Consider the following 22,661-nt stretch of genomic DNA (forward strand, 5'->3'; position numbering starts at 1 on the left):
GGACTGACTGCACAGGCTGTGTCTCATTTCAGAGGACCCGCTCAGGGCACGTTTGAGACCAAAAATGAGCAGTTTGTCCTGATTCTGCCTAGCTCAGCTCTAGCTTTTGGGCAAGCATAACCTCATCTCACTCTTTCTTCTGTTTGAATGTCTTTCTTGAAACTTTTCATATGATGTTTGGAAAAAGGAACTATTTGGGGGCCTCAAAATGTGCACTGTAAGTTCCATAGGAGTTAGTGCAGCTGAGATAGGGGTTCCTGTTAATGATGTAATGACCTGTATGGCTGATGAACACCAGGTAATCCTGGAAGCCCTTCACTGCTGTTTCTGATTTAGAGGCATTTTTTATTGGCCAGACAAATGCTGGCAGCATCCCAGGCTCTGCTGTTGAACCGACCTCTTGTGTTCTGAAAATTGCTCAGGACTCTTTCCAAACTGTAAAATACACTGGTACTAACAGATACAAAGGACTGTGCAGTCAGCAAGTGATGCACAGCATTTACTCTTGTTCTCTGAAAATAAACATTCTGGAAGGTAAAGGTCTCCATAACAGAAGAGCCTCTGTGACAGGCATCATGGCAAGCCTGGTCCTACTGTATGGTCCAATGCCTGGTCCAATGCTCAGCCCCATTGATTTAATGGGAAGTTAAAGATACTCCATTATTTTGAAAGGATCACACTGCTCGTTAGGGTAACTGGATATGGACTGGAGTGCCCCATTTCACATATGCATTTGGAAATGTCCTAAGTGACTTGCCTGAGGTCTCACAATAAGCCAGTGGCAGAGCAGCACTTGCTTCCCAAGTGGTTAGTCAGTTAAATAATGTTATTTATAATCTGCTAGAGCTAAGAAACTGAATCATGATTCGGGGCTTCAGGACTCCTGGATTCTACAAGGTAAGAAGTAAAGAAAACAATCCCTTTCCTAGAGCAGGCACACGCTGCATGCTGAAAAACACGTAGCAAGTAAACAAAGCAAGGCAGAAATGGTTTAAAGGATAAGGTAGCAACATGACTAACAGAATTTAGCAGAAAAAGCAGAGTATGTGCTTGCAGTTCACTGCTTGCATCATGAAATGCCAGATGGTAGGTTTCAAAGAGATTTTAGAGATGTAGCAATTCAACAGATTTTGATGTGGAGTTTTTCCCGTGTGTGGAGGGTGGCCTGGGAGAGAAGAAGGAGATGCCTGATGAAGAAGCAGACACAGAGCCATTGAGGCTGCTGTCACTGGCAAAGGGAAGGTGGAGGTTGACAGCTTGATAAACTGGTAGATGTGATAGGTACAGGGAAGCTAAACAGTGAAGGATTGTGAGCACTTGAAATGTGACAATAGAGTTTGATGTGGGAAAAGGAGTTACCAGGCGTGAGTGTTAAAGGCGAGGGTGATGCAGCTGGAGTGATGAGGATGTTGCTAGTGAGCATCATCTCACAAAGGCTAGAGAAGGATGATTTACAGCACTGTTGGCACAAACCCCTTGTCAGTCTGAGGAAGCCACAAAGATAAAACCAGTAACAAACAGTGATAGTCTGGGAGCACAACAGAAGCTGTACCACATCAGCACAAAGATCTGTGCTTCTCAGTGACCTGTCTGCTGTTGGGTGCTGGCATTGATGCCCTGGGAGGAGTGTAAGAACACTGTGAGCATAAAATGACGCTACCCCTAAAAATTATCTTCTGAGCTTCCACTGTCTTCCACCTGAGGTGGAAGTGGTTTCTGTGTGCTTGGTGGCTCTCAAGAGATTTCTTTTGCATGAACTTGTCCAGTTTAAAGGTGAACTCCTCGATATCAGCTTTCTCCATCTTTGGCAATTCAGACTGGCCCTTTCCTGTAGAGATACTAGTCCCAGCTATTGCTGTGAGTACCCAGAGGATATAAGCCCTTATTAAGGAGATCACGTTCAGTTGCGGAGCTGCCACTCGTTCCATGCTGCCCATTCATTCTTTTATGTGAATTGTCAATATCCTTATGCTTTATTAATGACTGTTGTTGCTCGGGAATGGGATGGTTCCATTTCATTCTTGCTCTCAGCATTCCCACAATCCTGCGAGTTTGCGGCGTGCCATCCCCACCATTAACGTGTTCCCTACAAACACAAAGCGCTCCAGCGAGAGCGCTGCGGTTTCGCAGACACAGATGGCACCACCAGACACAAATGTCTGTCTTGGCTCCTGCACGTCGAGTTCCGTGCTGGGAGTGAAGTTAGAGAACGCTCCATCTGCCGCGCTGCCTCGGTTACCAGGAGCCCTGTGTGCGCTGGAGACCGCCCTGCCTTCCACTTGGACCCGCACCATTAACTTTTATAAAAACCCCTCTGGGTAATGAGGTTATTTTTCTGTCTGTAGGTAAGTGACTGCTTACCTCACAGGAGCCTGAATTGAGTGGAAAAACGGTTTATGTCAAAAAAACTTTCCAAGTACTATCTCATAGGCAGTAAGGCAACGTGAGAAATGAAGAGGATGGCTTGCTGAGGTGGAAGTGTGGCAAACTTCAAACTGGTATAAGCTGGCATTGCCCCTGCAGTGACAGTCCTGTGCCCACACTGTCCCATCCTCGTTGCTAAAACACGTTGTGCAGCTGCAGAGCAAAGTGGACTGGGAACTGTTCTGGCTGAAAACTGACTCAGAAATACACAAAAATTGGTTAGTTTTCAGGCCACCCAAACCACCACATGGCTGCATAAATGCTTATGCCAACAGAAGGGCAGTGCAGAAGTGTGAAAAAAACCATAGTAGTGGGATCACTCCACCAGGTGACACCGGGTGAGCAGAGCGAGCAGCTCACTGCTGCCAAGGAAACCTGTTCCTTCCTCCCCTCTCTCACATTCTGGGGTGCAAGTTGCTGAGAAGAGCCTTGCAGACATGAGACTCTGGATGAGAGTGGGAACATGCTGTGTAACCAGGAGCCAGGGCAGCAGGAAAAGGCAGTGCTGTTGTAACATCAGCTTTTAGGTGCAGAAGCTTGTTATAGCACCATAACCATTTTTAGGTAGATCAAAACAAGCTCAGATTTAGTTTTCTGTTTAAATTCACCCAGGACTGAAGCAATCTGGATACAGCTGAACCCGAACCAACAACAAAAAAAAGTACTAATTTGATTTTTCATTTATCAAAAGAAATAGCCCTGCTGAAATTATTAGCCTCTTTATTAGGTTTTGTGTTTGTAGCCTTGCAAGATTATTTGCAATACAGTGGCAGTGAAAATAGCTACGGTGCAGGACTTGATGACTGTAAAAACAGTAACAGGCACTTCTAAGAACTTGATGTTTGTGCTAGGGAATGAATGAAAATGAAAGCTTAGTCACTACAACACGCTTTTTGCGTTCAAAATTCTTATTATTAAATATCTAAGCACTTTTTTAATAGGTCTTTATATTGCTGCTCCCCTTCAACGGAGGATGGGGTATCTTATGTGAAACAGCTACCTGTTCTCAAAAGGATGCTCTTCTGTTAGCATGTCCTCAGCCCTATTTTCCCTCTCCCAGGCTGTTATTCAGCCACCCATTCCTTTCTATTCATTCCTTTACTAAGTAGGGATGGATTTAAACAGATGCTAAAATGCTCTGCTGAGCTGTGGTCTAATTAGAAGCTGAGGGTGAGCCTCTGGAGACAGTGATTGCCCTTTGAATCCAGGGAGCTCACAGGTCCCCCAGCACCCTGGTTTATGCACGTGAGAGACTGGTGTGCGCTTTGTATGTCATTTGTGAACTGCTTTTGATACAAAGTTGCTCCATAAATACAATTCAGTGCAAAAAATCAGACCAACAAGAGTGAGTTCTCATTAAGACTTTCCAAGCTTGCAAAGTAAATAAAATGGGATGTCTTCACATCATTGCATTTGTGTCAAATCCTCCTTTGTGTAGAGATTGGAGGACTTGCAGCACCACACATGTAACTCAAATAAGCCGTTTAAAAGAGTTTGTGGTGAGTCTGGAGCTGAACAGCCATGCCACAGGAGGGAGAGTGAGTCCTGCTTTCACAGACACCGAAATGCTGTTCAAGGGGCACATGGGCCTGACTCGCTGTGAACTGGCAGCTTGGTTCATTTCCCTGTGGTGGTGGATGCCTCCTCAGAAATTAAGGCTTCCTAAAAAAAAAAAAAAAGGAGGCCTCTTCATCTTTTTATATCTTCTTCATCAATCTTTTTCCAGCTCTCATTATCACACTTTACAGCCTGGCATGGAGGGTAGCTGGGCACCGTGCTGCTGACCATCTTCGCGGGCTGTCAGTGCCAAAATCTGGCGGCTGGAGATCAGTCTGTCCCTGTGAGCCCACCCCGCACACTCTCGGTGTTCCACCTGGGCTGGGACCCGGCAAGGGCGGGCCGAGGGAAGTGTTGTCACACACTTCGGCCCCAGTGCGGTGTCTGAGTGTGATTTGCAGTCGCTTCACAAACTCCTCCGTGCGTGGCAGAAAACAAACTTCTCTTATCTCGGATGTTGTTTCTGTGTGACTGAGTCGGATCGTAACCCCCTCGGGGCAGGAGCCGGGCCTTTCATGTCCGTTTGAAGTGCCCGGTGCGCGCACGGGGTGTGGTGATCACGGTGTGGGGTGGTTGGGGTTGTTTTCGCCCGGGCTGAGAGCGCTGGGTATCGCTGCCCAGGAGGGAGACGGGGGCGGAGGTCGGTCCCGGTGGGCACGGCACGGGTCCGAGGGGCCTTCCACGGGGGGCTNGGGCACGGCACGGGTCCGAGGGGCCTTCCACGGGCAGGGCCGGCCCGGCTGCCACGGGTGGGTGCTTGGGGGGCCTCTATGAGGGGAGAGCCCGGGTTCTTCATCCCTGACGGGCGAGCCGGGGCCCTCCGTGAGGATAAGCCGGGGGGCTCATCCCCGTGGGGGCAGCCGGCGCTCATCCCCGAGGAGATGCTGGGGCTCATCCCCGCTGGGGCGCATCCCAGAGGAGAAGCCGGGTTCATCCCCGAGAATATGCTGGGGCTCATCCCCGCGGGAGCAGCCGGGGCTCATCCCTGAGAAGCCGGGTTCATCCCTGAGGAGCAGCCTGGCCCTCCCGGCAGTGGCGGGGCCGGTCTCTCCCCGGTGAGCCGGGGGTGGGAGCGGCAGCCGGGCCGGTGCCTCTCGGGTGACAATGGTTTCTTTTGTCTTGCGGCGCAATTTGTGGCTTCCAGTTGCAGGGCCCCAGTGTGGGAGCGCTGTCGGTGCGGGCCGAGGCGCCCCGAGGTAGCTTTTGTTCCTGCCGTCTCCTTCCAGCTCCCGCGCCCAGGCCCGGGAGAAGGGGCCCCGCGGTGCCGGGATGCTGCCGGGGGCCGCCCTCCTCCCACCGCCGGGAGCGTCCCTCCCGCGCGGGGATGAGGAGCCAGGCCCGCGCCTTTCCCCGCGCTGGCACTTGCAGTTGGCTCATGGGTCTGTGGTATTCGGTTTCAGGCTCAGGGATTTCAACCAGCCGGCGCTGCTCCTGGGAGGAAGGAAGAGTGAGCTATACTTTTCTCATTGGCCCGAACAAAAAACAGAAGCCTCTGCTGGGGTTTGGGAGTGGTTTATGGGCTGAGCTCAGTGGCAGGGGAGCCCTCGCAATGCCAGAGGGAATAGAGCCGTATGGTGCGCGGTGCCTATTGCGGGAGAGAAGGAGCTGAGCTCAGGGTAATGCTGCTGCCTGTGCGTCCGCTCGCGTCTCCCCGAGCCCATGTGCATGATCGCTGCCCGCCCTGCCCGGCCGTGCCTTCGCATCCCGGCGCGGCTCTCGCTGTCTTTGTTTCTCTGTTTGCTTGCGGGTTTGTAGCGATGCGTGGCGAGTGCATTGTGGGTTTGCCTGGGAGTGTGGTCTCTGCGCTGGCTTATGGAGCGGTGTCTGTGTTGTTTCTGTGTTCCCAGCTCGCTGTGTTTGCTTAGTGGTTTAGCTTCGTTTGTATCATCTCCCTCTCTCTCTTTTTTTTTTTTTTTTTTGGATCTCCCTGTTTGTTCTTCCCCGTGAGTTTGCAGGTTACTCCATATTTCTTCGCATCATTTCTCTAACAAATTTCCCCAGATGTTTGGGGTTTTTTTTGGGGGGGGCGGGGGGAAAGTTCTCCATTTCTCCACACCACAAATCCTTCTTTCAAAATAACAATACATTAAATCAAACAATTTGAGCCTTGTGGAGAACATAAACCAAACTCTTCAGTGGGGAAGGGAAGCTCCCCCACAACAGATTACAAGCAGCTGCATGTTTTAAAACCCTGACTGAGGCTGTGCAGGGAGATAAAGTGGAGTGGGCAGGGATTGGATGTGGTAGCAGTTGTGAAAATATTAAAGTTGGGGCATCTTTTGCATCGCCTGTGTTTTCAGGGTGTAACTCTGATCAGGTTGTGTCCCCATGCCCGATGTGGGAGTGTGTTCCTGTACCCACTGTACCTGCTTGGCCCAGAGCTCTGTGACCACAGCATGCAGTGAGATGTAGTTCCTAGATTTCTTTCAACATGGAAGCTGTGTTATGGCTTTTTTCCCCCTGTCCTTTTTTTTTTATTATTATTGGTTTTATGGAAAACCCCAAAAAGTTGAGTCGTCCCCCAAATTAGCAGCTGCTGGTGACGAGAAGCCGCTGGCTGAGGCTGGAGCAGAGCGGTGCCTGAGATTAGCTGTGGCATGGAGCTGTGCTGGGACCATGTGACTGCGGTGTACATTGGAAGAGGAAGCTGTAGAGGTCAATGCAAAGGCATTGTGCCAGACTCTGGCAACCAGGGGAGTGCTGGATGGCGGAAGATCCTCCTGCAGGCTCCTGAGCCGCCCGGGAGCTGCTGGGCTGGGACAAAAGCAGGCCTGGGAGATTAACAGCAGAATTAAGGCATGGCTCGCTTGTGGATGGAAGGAAAAACTGGTTTATTTTCCAAAGGCTTTGTAGGTTTTTCTTAATCACCATATGTGGCTCTTTCACTAAAACCATCTTCATTGGTAATTGTGTTTAGAGGAGTTTCACGAAAATAGAGGCAAAATGGGGGAAAACAAGGGTAAGAAAGAGTTGAGTGTTCACACTTATACCTGCCTTGGTGTTTTCTCACAAAACTAAATTTTAAGTGCATTGATTTGATGGGATTCAATCCTGTTATTTCCTCTCTGAGCACAAGCAGATCGACTGCTTCAGGTTTAGATTGTTGACTACTGAGGAACAACTAAAACCAGCTAATGCTCAGACCATGTTTGCTCTTTCAGAATATCTTAATTCAGCGGGTTATTGTTGGTAGAAAAATTGTCTAGAAAATTTTTGTTAGTGTGATATATTTTACATCTGACCTTTTGGAAACTGAAAATAATTGACTCCATGAGGATTTGAATTTTTTTACTTTAAAACAACATGAACCTCTAATACTCAGCACTGCCCACAAACTGAGAATTACCATGCTAATTTTTTTTTTCCTTAATGAGCAATAATTATTCAATCTGTGACTTTTTGCAGTTTGGCTGGAAGAAAGGCAACTTCCTTTCTGGGCTTCTTTTATTGTTTTTAAATTCTATCTGACTTGTAATCAACAACATCTTGGTAGAGAAAACATAAAAGGAGAAATTAAAAAAAAAAAAGTGTTTGGGAGGGAAGGACTCATATTTTGAAATGGAGCATATTGAGAGTGTAGACAGCTTCTTGGCTAGCTGTGATTTTTGAAGCATCTGAAATACCCCAGGGGCAGCAAAAGCTTCTTCCTGCTTCTGAAGGATTAGGAAAAAAATTAAAAAAATTCCAGAGTGGGCAAGAGGAGAGACGTGTAATTGCACAAGGAGAGGTTTTAATTGTGAGATGAAGGCGCAGGACCTTTTTTGAAGCGCACAAATTGACTGTCTTCATGACAGCATTGCGTATCATTCTGTCAACTCCGGCTCGGGATGTGGTTGCTAGGCAGCGGCTCTTATGGACCCAGAGTGGCTCTGATTTGCCAGCCTTCTGCAGACACATGGTAAGGTCCTTCCCAGCCTATCATCTACAGGGACTTCTGCACGCCGGCTGCATACTGCTGAGCTTCTCCTACCTGCCTGTGAGCAGAAAAAGACACACTTAAATGAAACCCCTTTTTTTTTCTTTTTTTTTTTTTGTTCCAAATCCCGTTCCGGTGGTGTTTCCATAACTCCCCTTAAAAAGCAAAGCAAAGCAAAGCAAAGCAAAAAAAAAAAAAAAAAAAAAAAAAAGCCATGAAACGGAGACCGGAACAAGGAAAAGAGGTTAGTGGGTTAAGTGGTGTGTGTTTCCTGCGTTTGCAAAGGTGCCTACAGTGAGGAGGGCGGCTGTGATTCGGCCATTAGTTACAGATGGTGGCTGGAGCCTGGAGATTCCTGCAGCCACAACACAGCTCTTGTGTCTTTTTCCAGCAATGCCGACTTTAAACTGCTCAGAACCTGTATCCAGACGGCATAAAAAATAGTGGATTTGATCCTTAGCGTTGCTGCCAGCTGGGTCCTTTATGTATTTTGATGCCGAAATGCCTAGAAATGTGAACAAAAAGGAGTTAGTTTGCCAAACGAGGTTTCTGTCCCCCAGTCCTTGCAAAAATGGCATGAGTGGCAAGTAGGTAAAGAACATTCAGGAGGATTTATAGGCAAATTAGATTTTTCAAAACTTTGCTCTTTGAAGCCATTTGTGTACAACTCTTGGTGCAGGTTGTGTCTCTCGAGCGGTGACGGAGAGCGTTAAACAGATCACCCCGGGGACTGGCAGTGGCATAAGAAATATTTCTGAACAGCCTCACTTTTAATGTTTTTCCATTCCTTAACTCTGAAGGCTTTCGTTCCTCTCGTATGAACAGCAAACTCAGACGTGGAGATTCGCGTTTTTCAGCAGAAACCTCGTTAGATTCACGAGACAAATCACTGTACTATAAATGCAGAAACTTAATTGGAGGAAGCAGCTCTGCACACACAGTTAACCGCTGCAAATCAAGACGTGAAAAATACTGTTTCAGGCTGATTCATTTTTGTCCTTCACTCTGCTTGCAGGTACTGTTTGATGAGTGTGAAAGGATGCTTCACTGATTTTCATATTGATTTTGGTGGCACTTCAGTGTGGTATCACGTTTTCCGTGGGGGGAAGGTAGGTGAACCTTATTTGATATTTGTTTTTATTTGTCTGTGCCTCTTATGGAGGGGAAGGGTTGCTTTCTCTTTTTTTCTTTTTTTCTCAGTCTGTTTCAGCAGCTGTGTTGATACTGATACACACAGAGTTTGCTGAACTAGAAGGACGTCACTCACCGTTATGAAACAAATGAGTGATTTATTTGAAATACCAAATGTGTTATTTGTGTTGGTGGTGCTTTTGCTGTGTGGTCCAGAAGTGTCTTGCAGCGAGATGTGGCTGTGTGTACCCTTGCTGGGTCAGATTGCCCTCACAAGTCTCCTTCTGTAGCTAGAGCTTCTGTTCCTTTCAGAATTCCATGTTCCTGTAGTGTGCACAGGCACAGTATGCCAGAACTGAAATATTACAGGATGCAGTAGTGTTTAAATACACAGTGTGTATGGCTACATTCACATCTTCTCTGCTTTAGGATGTTTTCCCCAATTGTAGTATAGACAGTGTATGGTGGGAACTGAAATAAATCTGTGGTGCAGATCCTGTAGTCCAGTGAAGTACTATCTCTGTAGTCCAGTGAAGCTGTACTGTACCAACACACTGTTTTGACCTGCAGGTAAACCCCAGGCATCTTCTGAGTGAGATGTTTATGGAAGAGAGATGACAACTGACAGTTATCCAGCCACTTCCACAACATGGACTAATTGCTGCTGCTGTCTGTGTGTGTGCCTCTGTGTACAACACCTGGAAAACCAGGCTTTTATGCAGAAAGTGGCTCATTTGTCTAACACAGGATAACCTTGGTGGGATCTCTCAGCTATTTATTTTTGTTGACTGTTGGTAATAGTTAAACTTTCATTTTATTTTTAGATCTTCTGGCTGATTCCGCCCACTCTGCAGAATCTAGAACTTTATGAAGAATGGGTTCTCTCAGGAAAGCAGAGTGATATCTTTCTGGGAGACAGGGTGGAACGGTGCCAAAGAATTGAGCTGAAACAAGGCTACACGTTCTTCATTCCTTCAGGTATCTCTTGGGAACTAATTTTTTGGAATCACTGGGGTTGTGTTTGACTAACAGTTCTCCATAAAACAATTCTTCACACCTAAACCCTGTACTGACCTCCTTATTAGCTGTGGCAGAAGGAAGGCGAAGGACTGAATGCACTTAATTTTCCAGATATTAAGACTTATGGGAAATGTGCTGTGAGGAATCTGTGCAGTGATCACTTGTGCAGTAGTGGGGAAGAGAGGACTTGGGCCTCTGGGGTTGTCAGTGCACCACTCCTCCCCAGAGTCGTACTGACTGCTGTTGGAAGTTTGCTGGGAAAGATGTTTTCCTCTTTTTGTGGTCTCTTCTCGCAGGTTTTACCTGCAGTTCAGTAACTGGCTTCTTTGCCTCTATTTGTAACCAGAGGTGGGTCTCGCTTCCCTGATGGAACTCTAGGGAGATTCCAGTCCTTGGAAGAGCAGGTGCTGTGCTCCCTCAGGGTTGCTTCCTGGGGAAACAGTTTTATTGTTATAACTCTTCGGATTTCTGTCGATGGAGACTGTGCTGAACCTGGAAATCTTCCAGCAGCCCAGCCACCCTCAGTTTTACACTCCTGCCCACCTCAGTAGCTGTGTTGCATGATCCAGGCTCATCTTGCAAAGCCACCAAATAGTTGCTGCCTTGAAGGCTGGTGGCTTCAGCCCTTTCTGCTTCTGCCTAAATTGGATTAATGATGGTGGAATGTGTAACACTCCTCATTTAAGACGATATCAGACTTTGCTTTCCTTGACTGTTATGGGACTGTACATTTATTTATAATGATTTAATACATTGCCTCTGTCTAGGTAGATCTTACCAGGGAGATAAGTATAGGTAGACTTTCTACATGACAGAAAGATAGATTGGTAGTTTTTCAGCTCTAGAATTAATTACTCTGTGGAGATAGGATTATTATTTTTTAGCCTTAAAGACAATGCAGGTCATGCAGAGACAGTGACAATGTTCTTCCCAGCTGGGGAGCACTGCTGGGATCAGTTGAAGGCCACAAATGTGCACATTTGTAAGTATTTGGTAAGAATCAGCCCGGGACTGACAGGCGAAATGACTCTGAGGGTGGAGGAGTTAATCCATTAAAGGAATTAGATCTTCCCTTGGAACAGGTCAGAATGTGCTGTTACTGTTTGAACTGGGTGTTTGAGTGTGGCTGTGCTGTTTGCTCAGATCCCATTACTGCATCTTCGTATTTATCTTCATCCTCCTGTGAAAAGGCTCCTCCAAATAAGACTTTCTGCATGTCAGTTTAGTCATGCTCAGCAGCTGGAATACTGCAGGTTGTGAGAGCTTGGACAGGACACAGCTGTAACATGGTGGCTGACACAAAGTGATTCCAAATGGGTTTTTGACAGTAGTTTCTGTTTTCTTAGGAAAGCCCCAAGTACAGAAATGCCAACACCTCAGACATTTTAGGCTCTGTGCCACATTTGAAAAGCATTTATGAATAACTTCTGTCTAAGCACCTCATAGATTCAAGGGTTTTTGCTCTGCTGTACTTTGTTCAGAAAACTTACTTGCAAATCTCTTATATATGTGAAAGAGCATTATTTCTGTCTCTGTTTTAAGAGTATGGAAATGCCTAATTAAAGGCTGTTCCAGGTCAGTGAGTTGAGCACAGCTGTGTAAAACAGGTCAGTTCCTATGACCTCTTTGCTCTGGTTTGTGCACATACCATGTTAGTTAATGTTTGGAAGTGTTTTTTATGTGCTTTAGAAGTGTTCATAGTGTTTAGGTTCTGTTTATTGGTGTCTGTAAAACCAGTGTGTCCCATATTTTCAGTTGAGCCTGATAAACTCCTGACCAGCCTCAACTCATCCACAAGGAAATACCTTCTAACTGCAGGTTTAGTCACAGGAAGTGTAGAGGAATTAGTGCTCAGCTGGACTGTGAATGGAGAACATTTCAGCAAAGGACTGAAATATATCCTGCTCTGCTTCTGTTCTCGAGTAATTTTTGGGAGTGGTCCTAAAAATGATATTGTACCATAGCAGTGTGAGGATGGAGTAGTCAGAGAAGACTGCAGGAAGACCTGTGGGGGAGTGAGAGATCAGAGGCTCGTGGGAAATGGAAGGTTTCTCTGAGAATCTGGGATCAGCAGTAGATCCAGTAAATCCCTGAAACTACAAACCACTTGGCCAAGAATGGGAATCATTCTTACAGAAGGCATAATTACAGTGCTCACCGGGGCCTCAGGGTATTTTCCTCTCCATCACTGCCATCATCCTTTCAGGATTAAGTTTAAACCTGTGCTTCTAACCCTGCAAGGCACTGAGAGGCACGATCTGAACTGTGGGATCAAGGAGGAATTGAGCCCAATATTGTCAGCACAGTGAGTTGTTATGGGCCAAGGTGCCTCTTGAAGCATTTGAGGAGTTCTTCCTAAATGTGAGGAGGGGGGAAGTAAGCTGGGATTCTGAGGGGTACTGTGTGAGGGGCCTCATGTAGTGCCCAGCTGAACTCCTGGTGGCCCCCTAGGATGGCTCCACACAAGCCCTGCACCGTTACAAGTTCTCACCGCCCACTTTACTGGTTCCCACTGGTGAGTAAAGGATCATAACTCTGGTGAAGTCTGTGGTAAAGTGATAAAATCAACTCAGAACCAAGCCTTTGCCATTAATATAACGGGTGTCAGCATAATTGGTGATTGAGAAATACACCATGTTGTGCCATGCTGAAGTTTATGGCCAGATTAGATTCAAGATATTAGACCAGCTGAAGGTTCAAGAGGGCAGGAAGCCATAGTTGCTACCAGTGTCAGTAAATGATTATTTTTTCTTTCTGCAGAAATCTGTTTTTATCCCAGGATGGGTTACAACTTGGGTTGACTCTGCTGATCTTACTGTAGGATTTTCAAATATGTAGCTTTAAGTACATGGAAGCACATGGAAGAGATGAGATGTTGGACTGCCATTAGATATTGTAGAAGACTTTTGCAGTGCTGATTTATTCAACATTCCTGTGATCAAAATCCAGACAGGATAGCTGGCTGTCAACTGGATGATGTTCCTTTCTGGTTCCTCTTCAAACTTCTCCCTCATGTTGCTGCAATTTTACAGCAGTTGTGTTTCACCTCGAGGCTGGCAGCGTTCCACTGAGGAGTAAGCTGTTTGGTTTACTTTATTTTTCTTGTGTTCTTTATACTGCACTTTGGGGCCTTTGGCATGGAAACATGCTGTTAGAGTCTCTCTTAATTTCTTGAGAGCTGAAGAACGAGCCACAGTCTAACAAAATATCCTCGTTGGTCCGTGGCGATTATGATGGTAACCTGAGAGTGCTCCAGAGTTCTTATTTCCAGTCAAATGCAGAAATAATGACCTTTCTCAGATGAATGTTTTTGGGGAGGAAAGTGGACAGAAGGAGGTGTTCTGTGTAGACTGCAGGCAGCTATTTGCAAGGATTCAAAGTGTTTCAGATGCTGTCTCAGTGGATAACAGTGGGATTCTGCCTATTACGAGTGTGCGGTCTTAGGTCACCTCTGCTGTGCCAGTGAGAGTTTGATGGATTATTGTGTGATGGGGCCAGAAGGTGGCACATAGTCTTTGTAGCAAGGAGAATGACAGGCTATTAAAATCTGACTGGTAAATTTTGTGCAGGGTGTTGTGTTGGGGCTGCAGAGCTGCCTGGCTGTTTCTGGTTGCTGTTCAGCTTTTCCTATTCTGTGAGCTTCCACTGATACTAATGGAAGCTCCATGCCTGGAACCTTAGTGGGGATCAAGTGATGAAGATCTGGAGAGGATCAAAGAGGAGAGGTTTTTTGCCTGAGTGTCTGTTTTCAGATGGAAGCTGACAGCCTAATGTTGGATTTTTGGTTCTATACCTGGTGCAGTGCTCTACCTAATTCTTACAAATGATATAAGATTGAGAGTTGCTATATTACTTTTACTATCAGGGCAAAATTAGTAATTTTTTAACCTTAAAAATGTAAACATGATCTTTCCTTGATGTGTTGGGCTGTGGGCACTATTATGATGCAGTCATTCTTCTTTGGAGATGAGTGAAATAATGTTTCATTTACTGGCAGTGCCCACTCTCAGGTTATCTCTTTAGTCACTTTTTAATTTTGAGGTGTACATATTTCATCTTTTCCACCCCAAGTTGTTGTAGAATTGCAGGAAGACGTGTGTGACTTCTTTATCACAAAGGAAAATATCTGTTCAGTTACTAATGGAAACAGATTCACCGTAGTTTTGTCTTGGAGCTTGCAGGCTGTTTGCTCCGTAGCTTTGTAAGTTAATATTCTTTTTCATTATTCTCAGATGGATGATTGCATCCTTGAGTAGGAATTTGCAGCCCACTGAAGTCTTCTAACAAGTTTGCAATGTTTAATAATACTTGTTTTATAAAATTCAAACGATAATGAGATCATGTCTTTTAACTGTTCAGAAAAACGTTTGTTACTGTTAATTTTACCTTCTTGATTTACTAGAGATGATAACATCTAAATATTCAAGTATCTTAGGAGTGGTGGAATAATTCATAACTGTAAATCAACTGAGAGCATTTCTGAGCCTCCTGAATAGAATTCCTGCTCAGTGTTGGCTTGGCTTCATAAAGTAGGATTGTTTTGGGAAGGAAGAAGCACTTACTGATCACTGAGAACTGAAATAAAAAACATCAGCTTCAGAAAACCATAAGTGGATGGGCTTCTTGTTGAGGCTTGACTTGAGGGCTGTGCAGTGTCTGCACTCCCAAATCCACACACCCCCTCTGGCTGAGCCTGGTGCTGGTGTGTGGTGTGGAGAACTCTGCTCCCAGGGAAGGAAGGACGGGTTGGTTCCACCTTCCCTCCCTCGTCACTGATATCAGCACAGGCTGGTTTGAGGCTGGTCATCCATGAGGAAGAGTTTTCTAGTTCATGACTAGTCCTTGAAGCCACAATGTATGTCTTTCATCTGCAGGATTTAATTGTAGCTTTAGGTGGTATTTAGCAGGTGCTTTTGTTTGTGGCTTTCAGCCAAAAATTAATAATATCTTATTCCACTGACTTTTGACTTTTTCAGTCCTTAATCCATTTGTTCTGATATTGCTCCAGTGCTTTTTTTTTTTTAGCATGAAGGATAAAACTGAACTTGTGGCATTTTACTCTGTTCCTTTTTTTTTTGTTTTTGACAATGTTACAGTTTTTGAGGCAGTGACCAAGAGGTGAGGTGTTATCTCCTGTCTTGCACTAAGCCATGAAACACAGAGGGTTGTGCAGCAGTGCCAGGGTTTGTGTGAGCAGCAGAAAGCAGTCCCTGAGCAGAGAACTGAGGAACTCAGTTCAGAGGTGTCTGTGTTGGAGGCTCTGTGGCAAGGTGCTGCTGTGAGAGCTGGAAGTCAGACACATGAACACAGATGACAGGCTGTTCAGAACAGGGTGATGTGATCACACATGTCAACAGAGCTGTTGATTCATCTGATGAAAAGCAGTGGCACAGGTGAAGGTGAGGCAGGGGATGTGGTGGTGGGGATGATACCAAAAGAAACCCCCTGGCTGCTCTTTTGTCTGACACATACGTGCAGCTTTCTCCTGTTCTGGAGGTTTATCTTCCTCTCTAAAAACCTTAGTAATTGGGGAGCTGAGAAGATGGGTGTTCTTGTTTGCAAATGGTCACAATGAACATCCATCCTCCTCAGTTTATTTCTGAGTCGTGCTGTATCTAAGCTGTGGGGATGGATTGAATGTGCCATCCAAGCTTCTCTGTTCTCAGAGCTCATTTCCACAATATATTACCCTGATGGAAACTGTTTCCTGTGTTCTGCTCATCTCTGTTTCCTCCTACTTCGACTTTTCTGGTGCTGGCTCCCAGTTTTTCTCTGTACACAGCCTTGTTAATATTGGAACAGGAGATTTTAATGTTTTTGTTTTTTTTTTTTCCTTTGTAACACCTGTGTCCATCTTCCTGGGATTTTCTGCCTGGTCAATTCTCCCATCCTTTTTGTCTAACCTTGCCCATTCTGTCCTGTGTCCCTGGAATACACCTCTTGGCGTTTGTGCCTCTGCAGTTTCAATTATGCACGGACGTTCCTCAGGCAAGTGGAAGCTATTTTGGGATACAGTGTGACTGAAACACCCTGTACAGCTGAGTGGCCAAAATCTATTTTGTGTGCAGGTGACTCCTGTGACAGGGCTGTGTCCTGTAGCTGGCAGAGGGGCTGTGAGCTGGATCCTGCCTGTGGGAGCACATGAACTGCTGGAGATCTGGGATTCCCCGGGACTGAGCTCTGTGCTCAGCAGGGAAGGGATGGTACCCACAGGCATCATCCACACCCATCTCTGAGCTGTGCCTGGAAATCATCCTATTCCATGCTTTGGCAGGGGTAGGAACTTTGCTTACCAGGACTTTACAGTTAATGATTTTGAGTTTGTTGCTTGGTCTCTGGTTTATTTTTGTTTTCCCAACTCTGGTGGATTTTAGGGCTGCGTTATTGTAGGGTCTGTATATTGAGAACTGTGTCATTAACAGTATTTAGCAGTATTTTCAGTCTTGCTGTTAGAAATACTTGCATCTTGAAGGACCTTATATTTAGTTAGTTCAGAAGCTGGCAGTTGAAGGCACTAATTGTTGAAGGCACTAATTGTTTCTAAGATGATTAGTCCTGTATTATAAATGCAAGTAGGGAATTAAAGATGTTATCCACGGAACCAGAGGTTGTCTCAGATAATTTAAGGAAGACTTTAGTTTTGCACCTGTATCAGCTCTGTAACAGTAGATGTTCAAAACTATATTTGTGTTTGTTATCTTTCTGCTGAGCACTTATCAGGGCTGGGACACCGTTTGTTGGAGCATTGGCTCAAGCCAGTGATAGATCCTTTCACATTTCTCCCAGAAATACTGGGACTAGTGCCAAGAAAGTCTAGCAGATACAAAGATCCTTGGCATCTAGTGGGGGCAGAGTCGAGAGGTCAGGGAAGGTGTGATGAGTGAAGCCCAAAGAGCAGGAAACAATGAAACCAGCTGCACTCCAGCGTGAAATTTTCACTGAGAAAATACAATTTGTAGGAGGAGGCTACTGTGTGGTTGCAGTAGAAGCATCCACTCAAAGAACAACTGCATTGATGGGATTTCATTTTATTGGTTATAAAATGAAGGGATATCTCCTTTTAACCTTTCATATTGGACTAGAAAGCCAGGCTTCTGCTCAGCTACTGCTGTTACTTAAGCTGTAGATATCAGATATCAAATTGTATCTTGAATGATGTTGATCATTCCATTAGAATAACTTGTTGCATCTGTCGGTTCCGGTGTGGTTGGACATCGACACCTCTGCTGAGGGAGCTGCAATGGGAAGTGGTGGTGGGGGCTCTCCAGTGTTCTGATAAGTGGCTGTTTCTGAGCTGTCTTCTGCCACCACTCACTTGTGTGGCCGTGGACGAGTCATTTCACTTTTTCGAGCTTCATTTTGTTCATCTTTAAACCTGACAATTAAGGTGAATTGTCACACAGACCTACCCTGTGTTTCAGCACCGAGCCAATAAATTGCTTTGGGGACCCAGCAAGAGATTTGCTTCAGCACATGGCTTCCATTCTTTCCTCCAGGCACAGAAGTCTTTGATTACCCAGTGGAAGCAGTGACTCCAACTTCTTTGACCTTGGATCTGTTTTCCTTCCCAAAGACTAGATCAGGAAGATAATTTATTTTTCTAGTAGTTTGCTCTTAGTACAGACTGATGCATTTCATGTGAAGTGCTGAACTCCTTCAGTTGTGAAGCTTTTATAATGTTCATGTATGTAGTTGCCACCCTACCCTTATATGAAAAAAACCCCACATTCCTCTCTAGTTGATTGTTCTTGATTTGAAAGTAATAAACAGGCTGGATCATTGTGAGTGACTCTGCAGCTGAAATTATCCTGACTGAAGCAGGAAAGGTGCAATAATTCCATGAGCTGCCAGAGCCATGAGCCACCCACTGGTTTTATATGTGTCACATTGGGTGTGTGGAATCAGACCTGGGAACTGACTGAGCCCTGGAACAGGCTGCCCAGAGGGGCTGTGGAGTCTCCATCCAAGGAGCTCCTGAAGAGCCAGCTGGACACAGTTCTGTGCAGCTGGCTCTGGGTGGTCCTGTTCAAGAAGGGGGCTGGACCTCCAGAGGTCCCTTCCACGCCCCTACCATCCCCTGATTCTGAAATTCAGAAAAATAATGTATCCAGAGGGTTGGGCCTGTGTTTCCAGAGGGAAAATTCTAGTGTTGATTTTTTCTCCTTCCTATTTCTCTCCTACCAACATGCCCTTAAATGAAAGCCTCAGTCCTGCCATCTGCTGTGGCTCAAGGACTTCTCAGGTAGAGCCTTGCAGGCCTTTATGGTCGAAAGATTGTTGTGGAGGAGCACTTTTGTGGCTGCTAGCTGGGGAACCCTCTAGGCTGAATGGCATTTCCCTGCTCCCTCACTGATGTGGAAGTGAAGGAGAGCTGCCACAGCTTTAATGGAAAGTACTGCACAGTCAGGAGAAAATTGACCGCCCCCCATGTTGCTTTGCTGTCTGCTGGTTTATAAATTGTAATGCTTTTCATTAAAAAAAAAAGAAGGGAAAAAAAAAGTGTCAGGTCTCTGTGGGTCCCAGATCATTAGCAGGATCAATTCCTTTTTCACTGCAGAGATCAGAGGCTACAGTCTTGCATAGCCAGAGCTTCAGCTCCTGACAGACCAAGCAAACAATGCAGAGGCAGAAGAGCTGGTGTGTGGCTGCCTGAATTCCTGTGCCTGGATTTTCGTTGTGATAGAAGATTCTTTGGAGCCTGTGGAATGAATTCAGTCCCTTGTGGGACTAGATCAGAACAACCTTATCAGCTCCAGTAATAGAAATGTTAAATCCCTTTACTTGGGGCTTTCAGCCAAAAAGATTTCTCAGTTACTTCAGGAAGTTTATCAAAGGGGGTGAAACTTTCACCTCTGAAGGAGGGCTGGCAGGTTGACATTTCAGACATCTGAAGTTGTGTGTTCTGGTGCTGGTGTGAAGGACGTTTGCTGTGCCTCAGTCCAGTCCCACAGCCCTTGCCCCCACCACTGCTGACATGGTTTGCAGCCCCGCTGGAGGTGCCAGGAGATACGTCTGAGAGCCTGAGTGTATCAAACAGACTGAATTTACTTCTTAGTCATGGATGTGGTTGAGTCACAAGCTTGAGTGTGCTCAGTAAACACTGTAACTGTTCGGTGAATAAATAGAAGAACCCGATTTACAGAGGGTGGTACGTCACAAGATGCCCTTCTGCTGTGACTGGTCCTGAAGTGGGGCTATGAGCATCCCATTTAACCTTTCACTGCTTTACCCTCTCATCTCCTGCACAGTGGGGCTCAGGGGGTTGTTAAAATTTGATGATAAATTGCTCTGTAACACTACGTAGCACGAGGCATTCTCAGTTGTTTGCTTTCCCTCTCTAGGGTGGATACACGCGGTTTATACTCCAGTAGATTCTCTGGTGTTTGGTGGAAATATCCTGCATAGCTTTAATGTTCCCATGCAGCTTCGCATCTATGAGATTGAGGACAGAACAAGGGTAAGGACACTTGATTCTCTTTTTAACTGAGCAGTTCTTTGTGACTGATCTGTCATAGTCTCTCTCTCGTATTCCCTCCTGACAAACAACAACTGACGGGATCTCTGTGTCAGAGTCGTTGAAACAAGAGGTAAACACGAAGTAATGAGACTTTCAAATGTTGGTTTATTTTTAGTGGGATGTACTCATCTGTTTTTCCCTACTTCCCACAGATGTGTCCCTTCTGTGTCTTTTGTCTGCCTGTTAAACTTTCATAAAACACCTTCCCTTTTGCATAAAAACGCATTGCACTTCACAGACCTTTGTACCAGGATTTCTGGTGACCCCCTGCTTATCACCTCTGGGCACACCTGGGATACCTGAGCCTGGAGAACCAATGGCACTGGGATGGTTCTGCTGTCCACAGCTGAACTGACAAAGCTGCACAGAAGTTGTGTATGGACTGACTTCTGTAATTGGCAGGATTTTCTTCTCCAGTGACTCGATACTGTGCAAGATTTTCTTGGAGCAAGAGTCTGGGGTGGGACAATAATCTGAACATTGTAATGTTCATGTGGCTGTAGCATCTGTCTGATGGAGAGGTTGGAGGTTACTGTGCCTCCTCTTAGTTGGGAGTGAAAATTTTATCCTTGGTTAGTAAACAGGGCGCAGAGTCATCATATCCTTTGTAGTTTCATAAAGCAGCAGAATCTGAAGGAAGTGCCACTGTTTTAGGGGACCAGAGGTATGTGCAAATCCAGATGGGGACATTTTTGGAGGCCTTGCACTGAGACAGTACTGGTGAATCACTGGCACAGATGCCAGCTGTGGTGTTGATGGAGATTTTGGCTGGCAAAATGGCAGGTAATTGCAATTATTCTCCACGAAAAAATCTTAAAACAGTACATTGTGGACATCAGTGCAGTTCAGTGTTGTGCACCTCTAAACTGGTTCTGGCTCCAAGTGGGCTTTCACCCCAGATTGCTTTCTTTGCAGTGAGAGTGCATAGGCCTGAAGCAAATATGTTATTCTGAAGTACATCTCAGTGGGAGGAAGGGTGTCCTCCTCCCAGCCTCCCTGACTTTGCAGGGGGTAGAAGGCCTGGTAATCTTCACATTGCAAAACAGTGGTGGGAGCAGTTGGTTTCCTGGAGTGACTTTAATGAAGAGAAGAAATATTTAGCAGAAAAATGAATTCTTAGTGGAAGAGACATGAAGACAAAAGCTGAAATTTAGGGGAATTAGAAGACAGGGAGAGCAGAGAGCAGGAGTAGAGACCAGAGTGGATTCAGCCTGGCTTTGAATAGGTGTCCCAAGAAAGAGCATCAAGGTCTAAAGAAAATGTAAAGGACTTGCATAGGGAAAAGTGAAGGTGGCAGAAACAGGAAGGGGCTCACTGTAGCCTGGCAGAGGTGCTGGGCACAGGAAAGTTTTCAGAGTGACTGTAAATAAGAACCAGCAATACCTGCTGGAAATACACACTGCAGGTGTTAAGGGGAAGGTCTGTTGGTGCTGGGAAGGATGGGCACACAGGAAACTCAAATGGAGTAGACTGGGAGGAAGGATCAGTGCCAGAAACTATTTAATTCCATTGGTGTCTGTGGGGAAGATGGGAAGGAGACACTCTTTTTCCTGGAGATGTATAAAAGCTGACATTTTGTTCCCACAAGACTTGAGCAACCCAAGATCACACATTTTGGGTTGTTACTGCTCAGTTGTGCTTCATGTCAGGCCCCTCTCCTTGGAAGTTGGGTGCAGCTTTGATCTTCTAAGCTTTTTATACCAGGAGGCAAAATTCCCTGTACAGTCAAATATTTTGGTAACTTTTAGGAACTTACCAGCCAGGTCCACTGAAATGCCTTTTAAAATTTGCTGGCATCCTGATCCTGGGGGGAGGTTCTGGGAGTTGGGTATCTGCATCTCTAAAATGTCCTGTCCCAGGTTTTTTGGAAAGGGATACTGCAACATTTGGAAATCCCAAATCAGTCCTTTACTGTCATCAGTTTTGATTTAGATTTTCTTTGAAGCCTATGTAGTTCTTTATAATTTTCCTTGCAAAAATACTTAAGTGCTTTAAAAAAGACCAATGAAAGCCAAAAGCCCAGAGGTTCCAGGGCTTCACAGAAGCGATTTCAGCAGTTGGATGTTGACGTGTGCTGGCAACGTGTTACACACAGCCTGTACCTGTGTTTAAAAACTTGTATTCATAGGCAGGTGTATAATAACTGAACTGTGTGAACAGCTGAAGAATAGCAAGAATTTCTGGACAGAAACAAAATAGAAGCTGTTCATCTAAGGCATACAGAAGTTTGATAAAAGACAGGAAAATCAATACTGTTATTTAAAAATAATAACAGCCCCCCCCACCTAAAAATGTCATGTAGGAATCTTGAGGGGGAAATGGTTTCAAAACAGGATTCTGGTTTGTACTACATTGTTTGCTTTGCCAATCAAATTTTGTCATTTCTTTGTTGAAATAATTCCATTCAGCCACTGGCTGCTCTGGCAGACTCAGTACCACACAGTTCACACAAATTTGCCAGTGTGAACATACTGCAAATGAGTTTCTCATCAGTATTGATCTTTCCATTGTGTATAGCACAGAAGTAAATTACATGATGTGATTGACAAAGTAATTTGCCACACTCAAAGTGTAATACAGGTGTGCTTCCCCTCTTCATTTTGCACAGAGCAATTTTATGGAGGTTTCACTGTGTTTAAACCTGCTCTGTAATGCTTAATCATCTTTGATTGCTGATATTCAAAGTAATTTTTATGCTAGGTGTAGTTATTGTCTTAGCAGCTCAGACAAGAATAAATACATGGTTGAAATGGTAATGCTGATTTACAGCCTGATAAAATTGCTTAGTTTATATACTTGTCATGCTTATTCTAGCTTAATTCCTCATACCCCTGGGAGGCTTCTTAAGAGGCTTGTAGCCATTTAAAAATAGTTTTAAGGAGTAATAAAAAACATGTCTATTGTCGGAAACAGCTCCTAATGTGCAATTGAGGTAAACAAATATTCTCCAGCCTTACAGTTCGTAGAGACTCTCATTTTGCAGCCTGGCTTTCCTGGAGGCCAATTAACAGGCAGTCAAACAGGCCAAGCTGTTTAGCTCTGCAAGCCCAGCTTGAGGAACTGCAGAGCAGGGATTCATCATTCAGCATAGGGGGG

At 45.4% G+C, this 22,661-nt stretch overlaps 1 protein-coding gene across 6 annotated transcripts in view; it reads left to right on the forward strand.

The window, feature by feature from the left end:
• The window catches only part of KDM2B (lysine demethylase 2B), a 116,571-nt gene that overhangs the window by 36,064 nt on the left and 57,846 nt on the right, over positions 1-22,661 (forward strand). For 5 of the 6 annotated variants that reach the window (XM_018076431.2, XM_018076428.2, XM_018076430.2 and 2 more), the window contains 3 exons: positions 8,913-9,006; positions 9,853-10,006; positions 19,390-19,505. In XM_018076431.2, the coding sequence (XP_017931920.1) occupies positions 8,913-9,006; positions 9,853-10,006; positions 19,390-19,505 (364 nt within the window). Of the gene's footprint in view, positions 1-5,485; positions 5,598-8,912; positions 9,007-9,852; positions 10,007-19,389; positions 19,506-22,661 lie in introns of those variants that run through there. The other variant, XM_018076432.1, reaches the window with a different exon arrangement.

This window comes from Manacus vitellinus, unplaced genomic scaffold (genome assembly GCF_001715985.3).
Source record: "Manacus vitellinus isolate BGI_N305 unplaced genomic scaffold, ASM171598v3 scaffold_31_pilon, whole genome shotgun sequence".
In the NCBI taxonomy this organism is placed as follows: Eukaryota; Metazoa; Chordata; class Aves; order Passeriformes; family Pipridae; genus Manacus; species Manacus vitellinus.